The following is a 17,503-nucleotide window of genomic DNA, read 5'->3' on the forward strand; positions in this document are numbered from 1 at the left end:
TTGTATAACCCCAATGAAGAAAATAGTCATAAGTCTGTTTTGAATAAACTTAGGTTAAAATTCCGAAATAATGTAAGTATATAATGATATACTTACATTATTTTGGAATTGGGAATTCATCAACGTAAATTCTATACGAAATAAGTTTACAGATATTACTTCCTTTATTAACAAAACTGTTGATATTTTTATTACCGGGGAAACCAAGCTAGACAAATGTTTTTTAACCAATCAGTTCCTATTAACAGGTTATAAAACTCCTCACCGTCTTGAAATTTCTAATCTAAGTGGAGGTCTTCTTGTTTATATTAATGAAGACATCCCTTCAAGAAGGTTAAAGTAGATATAATTAATGATGTGCAAATCATCACTTTTAAAATTATAATAAAAAATCAAAAATGGCTAATATTAGCTATTTATAAGCCTCCATCTCAGATAAATAATTATTTCTTCATTCACTTTAAAGAAGTGCTTGACTTTTATTTGCAATCCTTTAATGATTTTATTATAATAGGCGAATTTAATTTAGAATAACATAATAGTTTGATGAACGAATTCTTAGAACTCTACCAATGCAGTAATTTAATACAATTACCAACTTGTTTTAAATCGGTTATTAACCCATCTTGTATCGATCTCATCCTTACAAACAGATAGTTTTGTTTCCAACATACTAATGCTGTTTTTGCGGGTGTGAGCGATCATCACCAGCTTATACTATGTTAAGATCTACTTTTTGCAAGCTACCACCCAAAAAACTGTTATAAAAATCCTTTAAAAACTCCTCATGCAATATTTTTTTTGAAAAACTTAATAATGATTTAAAATCTTGTCAAGATTTTTGTAAACTTAATGAAATATTTAGTGAAATTTTGAACTTACATGCAACATTAAAGACTAAAATTCTCAGAGGCAACGACAAGCCATTTGTCATTAAACCATTTAGAAAAGCATTAATGCTTCGTTCATACGTAAAAAATAAATACCAGGCTTATAAATCTAAAAATTCTTTCTTATTATATAGAAAACATAGAAATTTTGTGGTAAACCCTAATCTTAAAAATTAAGAGAATGTATTTTGGATGCATCAATTTGCACACGACAACCAATACCTCTCATTGGAGATTGTGTAAACCATTTCTTTTAAGTAAGTATAGAAATTCAAATGAATGCATAACTTTGGTGGAAAATGGTGAAGTGATTGTTGACAACAATTTATTTTTAAATATTTTTTACGATTTTTTCATAAACGTCTCTTCCTCTGCTAATAATGATGGCGATATCTTTCAACATTTGATAATTTCGCAGTACTCTGTTAAAACAGCTGTTGAAAGATATTTAAACCGTCCGAGTATCAAAATTATAAAGAACAAATTTAAAATAATATCTCCTTGTTTTAACTTCATAAACACACCGAACGATTTTTCCAAAATTATTGATTCAATGAAAATTAATAAGAAAACTAGCGGCGACATACCAACATATGTTAAAGTCCAATATTAAGTATTTCAGAGTAAAAAAAGTTTATTAAATTTTTATTAAAAATAATAAATTTTAAATAAAAACTTGATAGAATTTTTGATATACTAGTATGCAAATGTCCAATTGTAAAATGTGATGATTTTATTTGTATAAGTTTATATATTTTCAGATAAATAGATTATTTTGTTTATAAGAAAAGATCAAGAAAAATGTTTTGAGAATAAAGCCGGCAATGTTATTTTAACTAAAAAAAGTCAAATGAAATCAAAAAGAAAGTGAATTTAGTAATGAAATAGAATTAAATGATAACAACGATGATATTACTAATATAGAATTGCCTCTAGTGCTAGAGAAACCATCAGAACTTGGTCAATAATGATTTTCTTTTTAAAGTTATTTTCTATTTCTATGCAAATTCTTCTCACATAAGTATGGGGTGTCTGCACGTGCTACAGCTGCAATTGCTACAGCAATGCTTATTGATGCAGGATTAATAACATCTGGTGAAAAAAAATTATTTATCGACCATAGTAAAGTTTCGAGAGCGCAAGAAAAAGATTCTCCACTTTTTGCTATTTTGTCAAAATCCTTACTATGATCAGAGATCTTAGTAAGGATTTTGACAAAATAGCAAAAAGTGGAGAAGTGAAATGCATATTTTGTGAATCTATCAAACTAAGCAAATGATTGAACTTGATGACTCAAATGCAAAATTTCCAGTAACTGTGAAAGAAGAACTTACTCTGTTTGTATGGAACCTGAAAGAAAATTTTTATTTCACTTTACTCCTGAGAAAGCAACAAATAGTATTAAACATGCAGAGATTATAGCAAATAAAATTGTTGAATGGTTGACTGAGAGAGGTATTTACAAGTCTTTACTGGCTGTTGGTGGAGACTCTACAAATGTAAACTGTGTTTACATTTGTAGAATCTCCACCAACAGCCAGTAAAGTTAGGTTGGGAGGGTGGAGTCATCAAAAATATAGAAATAAAATTAGGAAAAAAACTTGTTTGACTTATATGTCAACTCCATACAAATGAGTTGCAACTGAGGCATCTTATAACCAATCTAGATGGTCAAACAAAAACTAACAATAAATAGTCTGGTGTTCTTGGGTCCATGCTTGATATAGAAATAAATCCAGTATTTGAAACTATTAAAATTGGTAATCCACTTATTTCTCTCGATGATAAAATAATAAATGACATGTCTGCAGATCAATTTTATGGTTATAAAGTTGTTTGTGCCATTAGAAGTGGTATTTTACCACCAAAATTTCATTTATTAGAAATTGGGCCTGTTTCACATTCAAGATGGTTAACTACTGCTAACAGAATATGTAGAATGTGGATCTCTAAACATGGAATTCAAGGTAAAAATTTAGAAAATTTAAAGTCTATCACCGAGTACATTGTGGGTGTTTACTTTCCTTATTGATTTAAGATCAAAGTTGAACATTCTTGGATTGAAGGTCCTAAACATGTACTTTATCAGCTGCAGCAACACAAGTTTCAAAAAGATGTTATTAAAGTAGTATCTTCCTTTATTCAAAGATCTTAGTTTTTTTTCAGTGAGTATATACTACAAACATTGTTGTGTTCAAATACTGAAGAGGATAAAAGTGTAGCTGTTAATAAGATAAAAGATATTAGAGGTACTGGAACTGAAGATCTACAAAAAGGTGATTCTTCTCCCAGATCAAGAAAAATTCTTGTTCTAAACTTTAATGCTAAAAAATTGGTAGACCTGATATCATGGGAGTCGCCGGTTTATGAACCATTCTTAACTACCTCTCTAACAACTTCTGAAATTAATGTATTTTTTATCCTATGCAGGTGCCGATTTGGCCATGTCATGGACAATCTGTTGAGCGTTGCGTAAAGCATATACTGAAGCTTCAAGTAGATTATACAATCATGAAAAGAAAGAAGAGTTTGTCCAAACTCAAGAAGCGAGTAGAAAGTTAATGCCTAAATATAATAGTAAACAAGACCTTGAAAGCTTGACACAAATGTTTTTGTATTAAAGTTATAATATTTATTGAAACAATTCGGGTTTTTTTTTAATATCTCGCCGTATTTCTAACATCAATAGCAATAAAATTATAACGCGATGTTAAGCCAAACTGTATTTAAAATACATTGAAAACTATTTTAATGTTTATAAATGAATCTCAATCTAATTTCAGTTTTAAATTAATATGCATACTAAATTCAAATTTAAATTCAAAGTCTAATTTTGAAATAAAACTATTTCTTTTAAATTTTATTCAAATTCTTAAAGAAAATATATTCATATCTAAAAATAGTTTTAATCAACATTTATATCCCAACTGATATTTATCGAATAAAGTCAAAAAAAAGCTTATTAATGTTTAAATAAAAACCGGGTTTTTTGAGAAACCAGGTCATAATTTTATTAAAATATAAAAAGACAAATCATCTAAGCAAAAAATTTTTTAATTTAATTTTTAAAATCATATTTGGATTCTCCATCAAATTCTGCAACTTTTAGTAACTCCCCAATTTTTTCTTAAAAAAAATTCAAAATCGACACACCCTATTGTGTACGCATTCTTATTTTTTTAAGATGGCCGAATAAGTCCCGAGTATTTCAAAAAATGATACTAAATACCGAAAACAGTTTTTTGAAAGGGGCTAAAAGTTATGATTATTTATGCAAAAACGACTTTGGTAGAAAATTTAACACTACCATAGTTTATCTGAATCTAACGTAACATTATTGTTAAACATACTCATTTAGGTGTAATATTGAAAAAAATAACTTCAATTTTCAGAAAAAAAATTGTTTTTCATGGATAACTTTCCTAAACAATGTCTGATTATAAATGTCAAGTTACATTCATTGAAAACAAACATCAATACGTGCTTTTATAAAAAAATCAAATCCATAGACTTATTTATAGCCGAGCCCCAAGGCACTTTATGTTGAAAACTACATCTTTTCTAAATAAAATTACGCTTGACGATTTGATGTAGTTGCATAACTTTTACCAGATTATAATAGTGGTTAAAATAATTCCATACATACCAAATATGTCATACTTTTTGATGAAAAAACTTAAATATATTGTAATTGAAAAAACTTGTATTTTTGTTTGGAAAAAAGTGTACCATGCCTTAGTTGCATTGAGCAACTTGTTTCTAATATATTTATTACTTAGCAACAACCTCAACAAACTTACACTGAAAATTGTTCGCTATATATAGCATTTAAAAATAAAACTTGTGACTAATGTCAACAATTAATATCGTTATAAAAAAAACGTTACAATAATAAAAATATGCAACGTGTGACTTTTGTCAATAATTAGGTAAGCTATTTATTAGAAAATTATTAACGTATATTAAAATCACAATATACACAGAAACCTTCAAAAAAAACTGCATAATAAATCGTAAATTTAGTAGACACGAGGGACTAATTTTTGATTTAATAACAGGTTTTAGAGGTATAAATATCAAAATCTTTATTATACTATCTTTATTTAAATACTCTTTGATCATCTGCTTTAGCAAGTTGTATTTTATAACGGTATTAGCGTCATTGTAATAAACTAATGAATATAGTTAGTCGTTTACTCCACTTTTGTGTGTAAGTGGAGTTATTATTCTTTGTGGATTATAACCAATAAGTGGAGTTATTGCCTATTATTATTAATGATACTTATATTACTATATTATTTATGTTGTTACTGTATATTATTATTATAATCTAATTCTCTTTTATTGCTATTTTTTAATTAGGTAAACAAAAGTCTTATATTTCAGATAGATGTAAAATCGTAAATCAAGTTTATTTAATTATTTATTCCATAAAGTTTTTTCGTTTAAGTATTTTACTTTTTCACGCTTTTTTTTTTTCTTTTTGTTGGTTTGATTGTTTGTATTTTTTTTTTTGTTATTTTTGTTTTTTATTATAGTGTTTACTTAAAATTAGTACTTGTACTATATGTAAATATTCCATAAAATGTAAAAATCTATTTCAGAATACTTTGATTTGATATGTCGAAAACAAAAGCTGGGAAGCAGAAGCTGGAAGAGGATAAAAAATTACCAGTGTTTGCCGATCCGATTATGGATGTTACTTTTAAAATGCTCTTTGGTAGCGAGCAAAATAAAGACTTGCTAATAAGTTTAATCAATAGCTTATTAGATTTTCAAAATAGCATGGAAATTGAAGATCTTGAACTTAATAACAACGAACTACCCATATCAGTTGTTTCTGATGAGAAAGGGGGCACTAGCATTGCTAGTGCCATTGATATCCTCTGTACCAATAAAGGTAAACAGAAGATAGCAATTGAGGTACAGGGCCAGAAAACAGCTTACTTTTTATCAAGAGAGAAAGAATATATGTCAAAGCTGATTTCCGGTCAGGTAAAAGATGGAGAAGGCAAACTGTATTATAAAAAAGTTCTTGACACTTATATTATAGTTATATGCAAAGAGAATGTGTTTACCGGTAACACTGCACTAACGAATCAAAAGCTATTTGAGCTAGACGTTAAACCTACAATTCTTCAAACCGGAGAAGTTTACCCCGGTAACATGATGCACTGGAAATTTTATGAATTGCTGAAATTTAAACAAAGTAGTATTTATGAGAATATATGTAAGGAAAGCCCATTAAAATATCAATGGCTAGAATTCCTGATTGACTGTTCGAAACATCAGGTTGAACCGGACAGGAACACAACAATTAAAAAAGGGTACGAAATAATGAAAGTAGCAAAATGGGATAGTGATACACAAGCATTATATTGGAAACAAAAAATGAATGCGCAAGAGGCCGAAGAAATAGTAGACGAAACTTTTGAAAAAGGCATGGAAAAAGGAAAGTTAAAAGGAGAAATAAAGGGAGAAATCTCGAAAGTAAAAGATTTCCTTGATTTTGGTGCTTCACATGAGCAGAATATTTCCAAGCTAAAATTCTTAACACAGGATAAAGTAAAGGATAAAATTGAGACGAATCTGGCGTATATTCAAGAACATCTTGCGGATTCTGATAGTGATATTTGTGACGAGCTGGGGCTTGTTGGAGATTTGTTAGAAAATTAATTATTAGGTTATATTAAATTTAAATAAAATTATCTAATGTGATTGTTTAAAATAAAGGCATTTTGTGTAAATTAACAAGCAATGTTATAAAATACTTTTTATATCTACAGTAGGCATTTATTTTTTATGATTAATTCAAATGTTTGTAACTATTTTTGCATGTTTTTCTAAAAGTTTTTTGGAAGATAATTTTTTAAGTTACTTATAGTCATGAATAAGTTAGATTAAATCTTCTGTTGCAATGGAGTGATTTAGTTGCTTTATTTTTTTTGTGTCTATTTTTACAAAGAACTGTTTAAATTTTTTTTTTTTAAACTTGACTAATTAAAATCAGAGCATGAAATGTTTAAAAATATCTATTTTAAATAGACTACGTTATTTTTTTTAACATTTTTTTTTTTTGTGCAACTTTTTGGAAAAAACAAATGTTTATACAATTTAAAAATAATATATATGAGACTTTTTTATAATTTAAATAAAATTTGTTCCTTTATTAAACAATCATTAGAAATATTTTGTAAATGAGTTTTGTGTGTAACTTTAATAAAAACGTTTAAAAATATAAGTTTCAAAGAAATTTCTTTTAAATGCGATTAAAAATGTAACAAATAGTAACTTACAAAAAGTAAAAGTAATTCGAGTTTAATTGGAATTGCTTTCTTTTTTTATTAACTTTTTTTAATTCAAATTTTAATTGTTTTAAAAAATGGACAAATGTTCAGAATAAACACATATTTATTTTAAAAAGAAAAAGTTTAACACAATCATAGTCAACAGTAATTTTATTGTTAAAGTATACTTAAAAGAAAACTGGCTATTTCAGTAAACAAAAATCTTCATTAAATACAAATGTTTAAGTTACTTTAACACAAATGTATGCATAGAGATAACATTATTTAAAAATAAATAAATATAGAATGGTAGAAGATATAAGATAATGAAAAAAACATTAGTACTTTTGTGTAATCATAATTTATGTAGTGGTGGTAATAAACTTCACCTAAGAATCGCGTTTATTATTACCAGCGTTTCGAAGAGACTTAGCACCAATACCAAGTTTATCCCGAAGATGAACATCCTTGCCATTTATGCTTTACCTTGCGATTTACGTCTGCTCTATACTGCAGTTAAAAAGGACTTTACTACAAACAGCCAAAACCCAAACTTCACCCAAATTTGAAAAGCACTAATATTTTTGAAGAAAATATGGATAGTGAAAGATGTGAATTCAATTCCAAATTTAAGATAAAAAACAAAAATTTTAAAACAAATTTAAGATAAAAAGTATATAATAAGAAATTAATAAATAAAAAGATAAAAAATAAAATATATATATAAAAAATTAGATAAATATATAGAATAAAATATAAATTAAAATTTTTAGTAAAGATTGCAAAAATTAATAAACAATAATATAAAATGATTGATTGGTGATAATGATGATGACATCATTATCATCAATCATCATTATTGTAATGAAAATAATTATCATAATCATTAGCAGTATTATCATCAATCATAATGATATGATATTCATCACTATCAATCATCATCACTATCATAATTATGATTATCATGATAATGACGATCACAATTTTGTCATAATTGACATAATTATGTCAAATGTCATAATGATGATGACTTAAAATCTAGCAAATGATAGCAAAAGATTTAAAATATAGCGAATGCCTATCCTAATGAAGATTTTTTTGGGGTGATTCTTAAAACAGAACAGTGCGCGACAAATCGACAAATGTGTGCCCGTTTGTTAAAAAAAAAAAAAAAAAACAAAGAAAAATGAACTTCACCTTTCTTTACTTTTACTTATGCAAACTTTGGCGTTCGCCTAAAATTTTTTTAAATAAATGCATTACTTCAGCAGTTTGTTTTCAAAATAATTATGCAATTGATAGTTTTTTATTTATTATAAGAAACACATATTTATAATAAATAACAATTAGTTACTTAAATTTGAAACGCACTTTCAAAGACTTTAAAAGAAACCATACAAAAACATGGTTACTTTTTTCAATAGCGTTACTTTTAACTAAAAAAACTAAGTACGCTATTGAAGAAAGTAATTGTGATTTTTTAAATTTTCTTATTTTCCTTAAAATTTAGTAATGTTTAATTAGCAATTATTTTTAAAGGTTTAAAAAAAAATTTTGATGCATAAGTTTTTAAACATTAGTGTAGAAATAGGAATAGACGAAAATGAGTGCATACATATATCTTGTTTTAACATTTTAATTTAATAAGTTTTTTTTTTTTGTATAGGGAAGGGCTGGGACAGAAGCAAAATCAAAAATCACTCATCCATAATTCACCATTTCAAAAAAATATACTAGAGCAACTTTATAATAATGTTATTTAATAATAATATTAGTTTTTTTTAATAATTATAATAATGTTTTTAAGATAATACAACTAAATTTTAGAGTTTCGTTTAATTTTTTTTTTAATTTTCTATTACCAAACAATTGTTGAAAAAATTATCAATTAATTTTTGCAAAATTTTATTTATTCTTTAAGGAATTTATTTTTTTGTTGTTTTTTTTTCGTTTTAGTATCTCAGTATTTTTAGAGTCTTGTTACAATGTTTAGGTTATTACAATTTTTTTATTTTTCATTAACAATATTTAGATTAGACAAGGCCCAGCCTTTACTTGAAAAGGCATTTGAAGTATTCATTCAAGTAATTTTGTTAATGTTTTTAATTTATCCCTTCTTTTTAATTTTTCTTTCTCTTTCTTTGAACATGAACTCATTAAAATTAAATTATATCATTAGTTTTTATTTACTTGGTTTATTTAATTATAAGTTATTTTGTAAATTATTGTTTTTATACATTTTAGTAAAAAACACGTTGACTTTCGCATTTCAAACAAAAAAAGTAAGTTAAGTTAGAAATAAAAAAATGTTGATATCTTTTGAAAATAACCATTTGCAAAGATAATAACTAACTTATAATAGAACTTATAACAAAAACTTATAATATTATAATAGAACTAAACTTATAATAAAATCCAACTATAAATAATAAAAGTAATAATAAAACTTTATAATAAAAGATTACTAAAGGCTACTTAACCAAGTTCAACAATTAAGTTTCCCCTCAGTGTTCATACTGTACTGATTTCACACTGTATTCCTTATATCACGCACTGTATCGCTATAAAAAAAATTGTTTTTTTAAAGTTAAAAAAAAGTTTTGTATAAAAATTTTTTTAACATACAGCATAATATATACAAAGTTAAGTTCTCCCAGATGTTTCCAAGTTATAATATATCTATTATTTATGCCTTCTCTTTTAATATTTTTAATTATTTACATTTGTTATATTTTTACATCAGTTTATTATTTGCTACATGAATTTTGCATAAACTTTATATAGAAGATGACTCCTCTCAGCTGTTTCACTAAATATAAAAACAAGCTCGACATCATGAGTTTATCAAAAATAAAAATATTTCTGCATAAAAAGTATTCAAGTTCACTAACTTTAAAATAAAAGTATTTTTTTTTTGTCTAAACGTTTTCATCTTCAAATAAAAAAAAAAAAATCTAAAAAATCGATCTTTTCTTGTTAAATAAATAATTACATTAAACGGTATAAAAAAATATATTATTTAAATATTTCCAATGCTTTATTATCACTCATCTTTTTTTTTTTTTTTTGCAATATTTACAAAAAATCTGTCGTGGGAAAACAATGATCGCCTTACTTATCTCTATGCTGGACTGTTGAAACTTGGAACACTTATCCAAGAATGTTTAATCTTTCTGAATCTTATATCATCCATGTGTTTCATTTACATTAAAGTTAATATTTTTAAATGCCAAACGTAATATTTTTGATAGTCGAGTTAATAAAATTCTAACCTTTTATGCATATTAAAATCATAAAAATATTTTATGTTCTTATGAATATGTTTTCAAACTTGTCATGTTTTGCAAATATCTCTCTTTTTTTTGCGTAAATTTGTGTTTACGTTTTTAAGGCGATGACGTAAAACATAAAACATCAAAACATTTTCTCTAACATTGTTTTGCGATTTTGATGTCTGATCTTTAATAATCCCTGTTTTATATCACATTTAGTTTAAGTAAACTTTTTAAATTTATAATGTGTCTAACAATGTTTATATTTGATAATTAATATCTAAAAGATATTTTTTCGCATTTTTTTTTGTTGATAAAAAGTGACAATAAAATATAGAAATTTAACTCATCATTTTTCCTGTTACAATTTAATATGTTCATCGAAATTATCTTTATGTTTAAAAAGATATAAATGTAGATAAGTTGTGTCGTTTTTGGAGGTTTAAGACCTCTCCTTGGCGTAATAAATATTGAAATTTTTTCAATGCTATTTATATATTTATAGCAAAAAAATAATAATATAGCAAAAAGATTAAAATTGTTAAAATAAAATTAACTTATGTGAAAAAATACTAAACAAAAAGTCTTATTCAGACTGCGTGGAGCAACGTATTAAACATCTGATATCTGTATATGATGGCTGCAACCGAATCTATATCGTTAAAAAAACAATGAAGCAAGATCAGTATAAGAAAGCGTTTCATGAAGGATTTTTTTCACAGATTAGAACATGGTATCCTAGAAACAATCATACTTTCAGTCATGAGTGCTCCTCTCTACAAAGCAAAACCTTTTGTTAAGTTTTAAGCAGACAACAAAATATGTGTTCTGTATTAGCCTGGCAGTTAGTCCAACACGAATCCGACAGAATATTTGTGGAATATCACTATCCGACAAAAAAATTTGATGCGCGCTACATGTGATTGCTACACTTTATAGATGACATAGATGTAAGCCGCGTATGATTAATAACCAGATGCAATTAACGCGTATGGTTGATAACCATTATAAAAACCTATTTTAAATAATGTATCTTTAAAAAAGCTTTGTTTTTGATTCATATACAACTATCTTTTTTTCTGTTGCCTGGGGTAGCACTTATTATACTAATCTAAAAAAAAAAGTTACAGTGAAAAAAAAAATGTTTGCAGGATGATATTTTGAGCAAACAGGAATCCACATTGCAAAACACTTTTACGTCAGCTTTAAACATATATAATCTCAATATTCATCAAGTAATTTAAACATTTATTTACTTAATATTTAGCTTTAAAAATATACGCAAAGCTACGCAAGAATACGCAAAGATACGCAAAGGTACGCAAAGCATAACGCAAGAAAGTAAGACGTGTTTTTACAGAAAAAAACAACAAAAAAAACCGATAATAAAATAATATATAAAGTTTTTTTATAATATGGTTTTTTATCAATAAAAACGCTACTTGAAAAAGAATTGTCTATAAAACCAATAAGGCACCACGATCAATCGAGGAGATGTTTAACTATTTAAAGTGTGATATTTATACTTTTGAAGAAAATTTTTTGAAAAATATTGAGGAATTTTGTTCTCATCCAAAAGACTTAGTTATCTCAAATATGAACCCAATCTCAGAAAACTCAATTCGAAACCTTCGAGAGCGATTATTTGCCGAAATTGTTGAGACATTTTGTGCAGATGAATTTAGTGAGGTAAACATAACGCTATTCCTTACAAATCCTGTTGAAAAGAATCTTTGTAAAAGATATAAAACAAGTTTATATTTATAAGATATTTATATACTCTCAATAACATTATGTGGAAAGCAATTTCACAAAGAAATCGTTAAGGTAATTATCTCAACAAAGAATGTGGACATTCTGTCCAGTGATAGATTTTTAAGTAAATCAGTAAAAGAGTTGTTACATACTTCAAAAGAAATTCAAAAGTAAAATAAAGAAATTAAAGAAGAATTCATACTGTTGAAAGAAAAAATAATTTTCCAAACTAAAATTATTGAAAACCTTAAGATAGAAAACAGACATTCGGAATTGGATATAAGTCTCTTACAGCCGTGTCAAATATCGAAATTAAAGATTGATGGTTATTTGCAATGTGAAAATAGAATGACCAACACAGATGCTAAAAAAAATCTAACTTAAAAAACGCATGATAAGTCTCTTAAAAATGCTGAGTACAAACCGCGACTATTAAAAACATTCGCAAATGTAGGAGCTCAAATTCACTCAATCACAAATTGATGGAATACTGACCACAAATATAAACGAAAAAACCAAAATAGATAACAAACTACGCGCATTAAACACCAGCAATGACGAAAATAGTTTTACTTTAGTGTGTCGAAATAGTAAATCTAATCACAAAACATAAAATCGTCCATTAGTAAAAAAACATAGAACTTCAGAGCCCGTTTTCGGAACAAAAATTTCTGAAAATGAAACAGTTGCAGGTTAAAGAATAATTCGTAAATATGACATTTTTGTCGGAGGGGTAAGCAATCAAATCAATGAAGAACTTTTTAAAAACTATTTAGAAACAGAAATAGGAATCACCCCCTTATCTGTTATATTGAATAAAGAAAATGAATACAACAGATCGTACAAAGTTTCCGTAAACAACACAGAAAAGAATATAATATTTAACCCTGCTTCATGGGATAACGATATAATAGTTAAACCATACCGAAAAAAACGTTTATAAACTAACATATTTCAAAATCTGGAAACTAAAGGAAACCAGGAAGATTCTCATAGATCAAAATGGATTTAGGGAATATTTTAAAGGAAGATAAACTTCCAACAACAACATTTAATTTATGTACTTTTATCTGCCACGGTCTAAAGTCCAACATTGAGTATACCAAATCATTGATTCTCTCTCATGACATAACTTTTATATGTGAACACTGGTTATCGAAACTAGAACATTTTATAATAAAAAATATCTATAAAAATACCCATTCTTTATTTTTCCACCAGGCTAACAAACATGAGCAAGGTCGGCCGCTTGGCGGAAACGCGTTTTTTATTCGGAAACATTTGTTTCAAAACATTATTATTCTTTATGAAGATGATCACATCTTCGCAATAAATCTTAAAAAAAATCAGACTAATATTATCATTATTGGCATTTATCTCTCATCGTCGCGCAATAATCAAACATCGCTGGAGGAATACAAAAGTCAGTTGGATATAATTTGTTGTGTTATTAATAGCTACGAGGGTGTTGCTGAATTTATTGTTCTTGGGGACTTTCAATCTTTTCCTCACGGAATTTATTTAATTAAAGATTTATTAAAGAGAGCTAGCTCTACAAAAAATAACTACTCCGTGGTTTTATTAGATTTTATTAAGTCGAATGAACTTGAATTAGTGGACGTAACAAAAGGCTCTGGACCTAAGATAACGTATCACCATAATACATTACCAAACGCATCTTGCATAGATCACATAGCTTTCTCAAAGTATAGGTCTCTTCTATACTCAAATTGTTTCGTAATTCCTTTTTTATCTCAAAACATGAGTGATCATTTACCAGTATCGATTGAAATTGGAATTATCGGACAATCTTCTCAAGAAAATAATCACAAAAATAGATAATTACATACATTACAATTACAAAAATAGATAATTACGTACATTACAACTACAGATAATTACATCATTCCAAATTATGCCTGGAATAACAATGATTTTTTACAACTATATATAACAATTGCTTAAATATTGATTTTAATCGTCACAATTTTACGAATAAAAATTATGATGAAGAACTTATCAAGGTATATACTGTTGTTACAAAATCTACATCTGAAGCACTTAGTCAATATTTATTCGGGAAAAAACCGTCTTTGCATCCAAAATCTTGGTGGACACCCGAGTTAAGCCGCAGTAAAGATATTCTTTTATTTTATTTTAAAAAATGGCAGGAAAATGGGTTCCTAAAAGATTTAAACTCTCAAATTTTTATTCGATACCGGATGGCTCGAAAAAATTTCCGCAATGCTGTCAAAAATGCTCAAAACAAAAATCTGTACAAAGAATACATAAAAATCGAAAAGTTAAAAAATACAAATCCAAAAAATTTCTGGAATACTTTCAAAAATAAATTGAAATCGAAATTGTACGCCATAAATAATAAAAAAGATAAAGGCTCAATCACGAAAGAATTTGCCAGCAGTTTTGAAAATATCAGATGAAAATATAAAAACGGTTATTTCTCGCCTTAAATTAAACGAATCCAAGGACGCTTTTGGAATCTCAGCTGAACATTTAAAGAATGCGAGCTGTGAAGCACTAACAGAATGGCTCAGAAAATTCTTTAATTTTTCTATTAATCATGGGCAGACCCCAAAATCGATGTCTACATCACTCATAATACCACTCGCTAAATCATATAAAAAATCCTTAATTGATCCAAATAATTACCGCGGCATTAGCATCATTCCAATCCTTACGAAACTAATGGAATATCTTATCCTATTAATCTGTCCAGAAATAAAAGAAACTCATCCTCCTCAGTTCAGTTTCACTAAAAATAGCTCAACCCTACACGCCGAATTTGTTATTAGTGAAACGATTAAGCACAACATCAACTCACCCGTACATTTCTGTTCCCTCGATGCTGAAAAAGCGTTTGACAGCTATAACTGGGAAATTCTGTTTGAGCGACTCTATAATGATAAAAAACTTTGTATGTTGTTAATACCATATCATCATTATACTACGAATATAGTGCTTCTGTCTCTTATCTATGTTGCAAATCATATCCATTTTATCTAACGCAAGGAGTGAGACAGGGATCTATACTCTTGCCTTATTTGTTTAACATTTACACTGAAAACCTACTAGATACCTTACAAAATGAAAGCATCGTAGGTACATCAATCAATGGAAACTATACGGGTGTTGTAGCATATGCTGATGACATTGTACTTCTTAGCTCCACCCTTTCTGGCCTACAAAAGCTTCTTAACACCTGTAATATGTACACACACAAAAACTGTATAAAATTGAATGCTGACAAAACCGAGTTCTTGCTCACCGGAAAAAAGCAAATTAAAAATTGCACAATAACTCTCAACCACCAAAAAATAAAACTTCATAATAAACTTAGTCACCCAGGTTTTACATGGGATACAAAAAGTTCAACTTATGCCTCACCTAATAGTTTAAACATTGATCACCGAATATCTAATTTCCGGGCAGTAATCCAAATTTTAATTCAATCAGGAATCCGTTTTGTTTACCCAAACTCCATTGTCCAGCAATATAAAAGTTTGGCTGTCCCGACACTAATATATGGTCTTGAGCTTTGTGAACATAAAAAAGTATTAATGCAAAAGCTTGGTATAGTTGGAAGAAACGCACTCAAGTCACTCCTTAACGTTTCAAGAACATAGCAAAAATTATATTCATTCCTTATTCTTTATTGAAGATATTTCAATAACGATACAACAAAACAAGCTCAACTTATTTATTCGCCTGATGAACAATAAAATTATATTTGATATTATTAAGTCGCAGCCGGTGACGCGAAATAGATTAACTCCCCAAAAAGTTAACTCCCGGTTAAAACATTCGAACTCCCCGGTTAATCTATTTCGAAATAAATTAACCCCGGGAGTTAAATTATTTTAAAATATAGCGAAATGGATTAACCGGCTTAAGTATTTCTAACCCCCACTGAAATAAATTAACCCCCTATAATACGCGTTTTAAATAATTTAACTTATAATTATATCTACAAAATTGTGTAAGTATTCTATTATAAAATATATTTAGTATTATATATATTAAAATATATAATATATAAATATTTAGTGAGCGTTGAATAAAATTACTTTATAACTGTTTATTATTGACAAGCCTTTATATTACATATAAAAAGGAGATCAAAACAATAGTATTAGTAGAATAATAGTATTAGTAGAAGTTCGTGCAATACTATAACTATTATTTTGATCTACTATTACTATTGTTTTGATACTAATACTTCAAAACCATTCTCTTTTGCTAATAATAATGTCTAAGGTTATAGAGTTTATATCTATACTATAGTATAGTATAGTAACTATACTATACTATACTCTCTCTCTCTCTCTCTCTCTCTCTCTCTCTCTCTCTCTCTCTCTCTCTCTCTCTCTATCTCTCTCTCTCTCTCTCTCTCTCTCTCTCTCTCTCTCTCTCTCTCTCTCTCTCTCTCTCTATATAAATATATATATATATATATATATATATATATATATATATATATATATATATATATATATATATATATATATATATATATATATATATATATATATATATATCTGTGTGTGTGTGTGTGTGTGTGTGTGTGTGTGTGTGTGTGTGTGTGTGTGTGTGTGTGTGTGTGTGTGTGTGTGTGTATTAATATATACTAGTTAGCTATATAAACTCTATTATATATATATAAATATATATATATATATATATATATATATATATATATATATATATATATATATATATAAATAGAGAGAGAGAGAGATACATATTGTATATTTATATATTGTTATTATATTTTTTCTTTGATAGAGAAAAAATTATTATTTTGTGTTTTTAGTTACCTAATATGGTTAGAAAATACAAACGTCTAACTAATCGACAATCCTGGAAAGAAAATTCAATGAAAGCAGCTATTGAATCAGTAATAAAGAAGGAAATTGGGTATAAGAAGGCATCGTTAACGTTTTGTATCCCAACAACGACACTGCGTGACAGAATAAAAAGACTTCAGCAAGGAAGTTTAGAACTAAGTAGTTGTTCAGTAAAAAAACTTGGGAATTTTAAATCAGTTTTTAACCTTGAACAAGAGTAAGAGTTAGCTAAACACCTAATTTTTCTAGAGAGTCGCTTGTTTCCAGTTACAATGAAAGATTTGAGAGAATTGGCATTTCAGCTAGCTGAAAAGAACAAGATGTCACATAGCTTTAACAAAAAAACAGGAATGGCAGGCTACCAGTGGACAGAAAGCTTTTTAAAACGCAATCCTGTTATTTCTTTGTGTATACCAGAGGGAACTTCCGGAGCT

At 27.3% G+C, this 17,503-nt stretch overlaps 1 protein-coding gene across 1 annotated transcript in view; it reads left to right on the forward strand.

Annotated features, from left to right (window-relative positions):
- LOC136090468 (uncharacterized) overlaps positions 1–6,834 on the forward strand; it is a 23,734-nt gene extending 16,900 nt beyond the window's left edge. The window contains exon 2 of the mRNA XM_065817161.1: positions 5,495–6,834. Within this exon, the coding sequence (XP_065673233.1) occupies positions 5,511–6,566 (1,056 nt within the window). The 5' untranslated portion in view covers positions 5,495–5,510 and the 3' untranslated portion in view covers positions 6,567–6,834. The remainder of the gene's footprint in view (positions 1–5,494) is intronic.
- Positions 6,835–17,503: the final 10,669 nt, after the last annotated feature.

Source organism: Hydra vulgaris, chromosome 14 (assembly GCF_038396675.1).
Source record: "Hydra vulgaris chromosome 14, alternate assembly HydraT2T_AEP".
In the NCBI taxonomy this organism is placed as follows: Eukaryota; Metazoa; Cnidaria; class Hydrozoa; order Anthoathecata; family Hydridae; genus Hydra; species Hydra vulgaris.